This window comes from Myotis brandtii, unplaced genomic scaffold (assembly GCF_000412655.1).
Source record: "Myotis brandtii unplaced genomic scaffold, ASM41265v1 scaffold633, whole genome shotgun sequence".
In the NCBI taxonomy this organism is placed as follows: domain Eukaryota; kingdom Metazoa; phylum Chordata; class Mammalia; order Chiroptera; family Vespertilionidae; genus Myotis; species Myotis brandtii.
In genome coordinates, this window is record NW_005370423.1 from 2555237 (window position 1) to 2556579 (window position 1343).

General features: G+C 63.1%; 1 protein-coding gene across 1 annotated transcript in view; it reads right to left on the reverse strand.

The window, feature by feature from the left end:
• ADCY7 (adenylate cyclase 7) overlaps positions 1–1343 on the reverse strand; it is a 33268-nt gene that overhangs the window by 6235 nt on the left and 25690 nt on the right. Inside the window, 2 exon segments of the mRNA XM_014528401.1 lie at positions 26–141; positions 328–461. Coding sequence (XP_014383887.1) covers positions 26–141; positions 328–461 — 250 coding nt within the window.

Genomic DNA, 1343 nt, shown 5'->3' on the forward strand with positions numbered 1-1343 from the left:
TGCTGCAGACACAGGCTCACGTCACCCGCTCCCGCCCCGGACAGCAGGACCCTGCCTGAGGCTTTGTGGGGGACAGGGGGTGCGGTTCTGGGAGGGTAGCCCCAGGGCCCCGCAGATGTGAGAGCCCGAGATCTCGCTCAGCTGGGGAGCATGGGCAGGTGCTGTGTCCGGAGCTCAGACACGTGCAGTGCCCAGAGGGACGTGCCCCTCTCGGGGCTGTGGACAGCTACAGCTGCTTGGGGACGCCTCTGGGGGAAGCGTCGGGGGGACGCGGTGACTGCCCTTGAGGCAGGAGGGTCAGGGGGCGGGGACTCACACCTCCTCAGCCCCGACACCCGTGGGCCCCACGGTGCTGGGTCAGGGGCTCCCCACTCACCAGCAACTCGTCAGCAAAGCACAGGCCCAGGACCAGCCCTAGCGCGCAGGCCGCCAGCCCGAAGGACACCCCCAGAGCCACCGTCCTGCCAAGGAGGGACACACCTAAGTTCTGGGGGAGCGTCTGCTCAGGGCTAAGCCTCCGGCACGCTCCCCCGTCTCCCAGCACCCCAGGCCTCAGGCGCACAGCGGCCTCCTGCCTGCACCCCCCCCCAAGCTGCTCTTCTGTACTCAGCTCAGAGCCCTCTGACCCCGTGTCCAGCTGCTGCGCCGACAGCTCCAGGGCCTGGCCAGACCCGAGGCCCGACAGCAAGCTCACGCCCCCCGTCTGCACCAAGTACAAGGGAGGGAGGGAGTGCAGGCGTGGCTCCGTGGCTGAGCGTCAACCTGCGAGCCAGGAGGTCACGGCTGGACTCCTGGTCACGGCACAGGCCCGGGTTGTGGGCTCGATCCCCAATAGGGGGCGTGCAGGAGGCAGCCGATCGATTATTCTCTCTCTCATCATTGATGTTTCTCTCTCTCTCTCCCTCTCTCTTCCTCTCTGAAATCAATACAAATATATTTTAAAAATGAGTGACTTCGCAGCGGGAACCTCGGGCCTGGTCCGGAAGCCTCAGTGGCGTCCTGAACACGGTGCCCTGCACTGTGGCCTAACCGCCCTCCAACCAGCAAGGGGCTGGCCTTCCTCTCTCCATGACCTCACCCTCACCCCGACCCCCCACAGGGCCCCGGAGGCAGACACAGCCTCTTGGTGGTGTGCACCCGGATAATGCATGACCCACGCCTCTGGGCCTCCGTGTCCCACAGCAGCAGTGGTTCTCAACCTTCTGGCCCTTTAAATACAGTTCCTCGTGTTGTGACCCAACCATAAAATTATTGTCGTTGCTACTTCATCACTGTAATGTTGCTACTGTTATGAATCGTTATGTAAATATCTGATATGCAGGATGGTCTTAGGCGACCCCTGT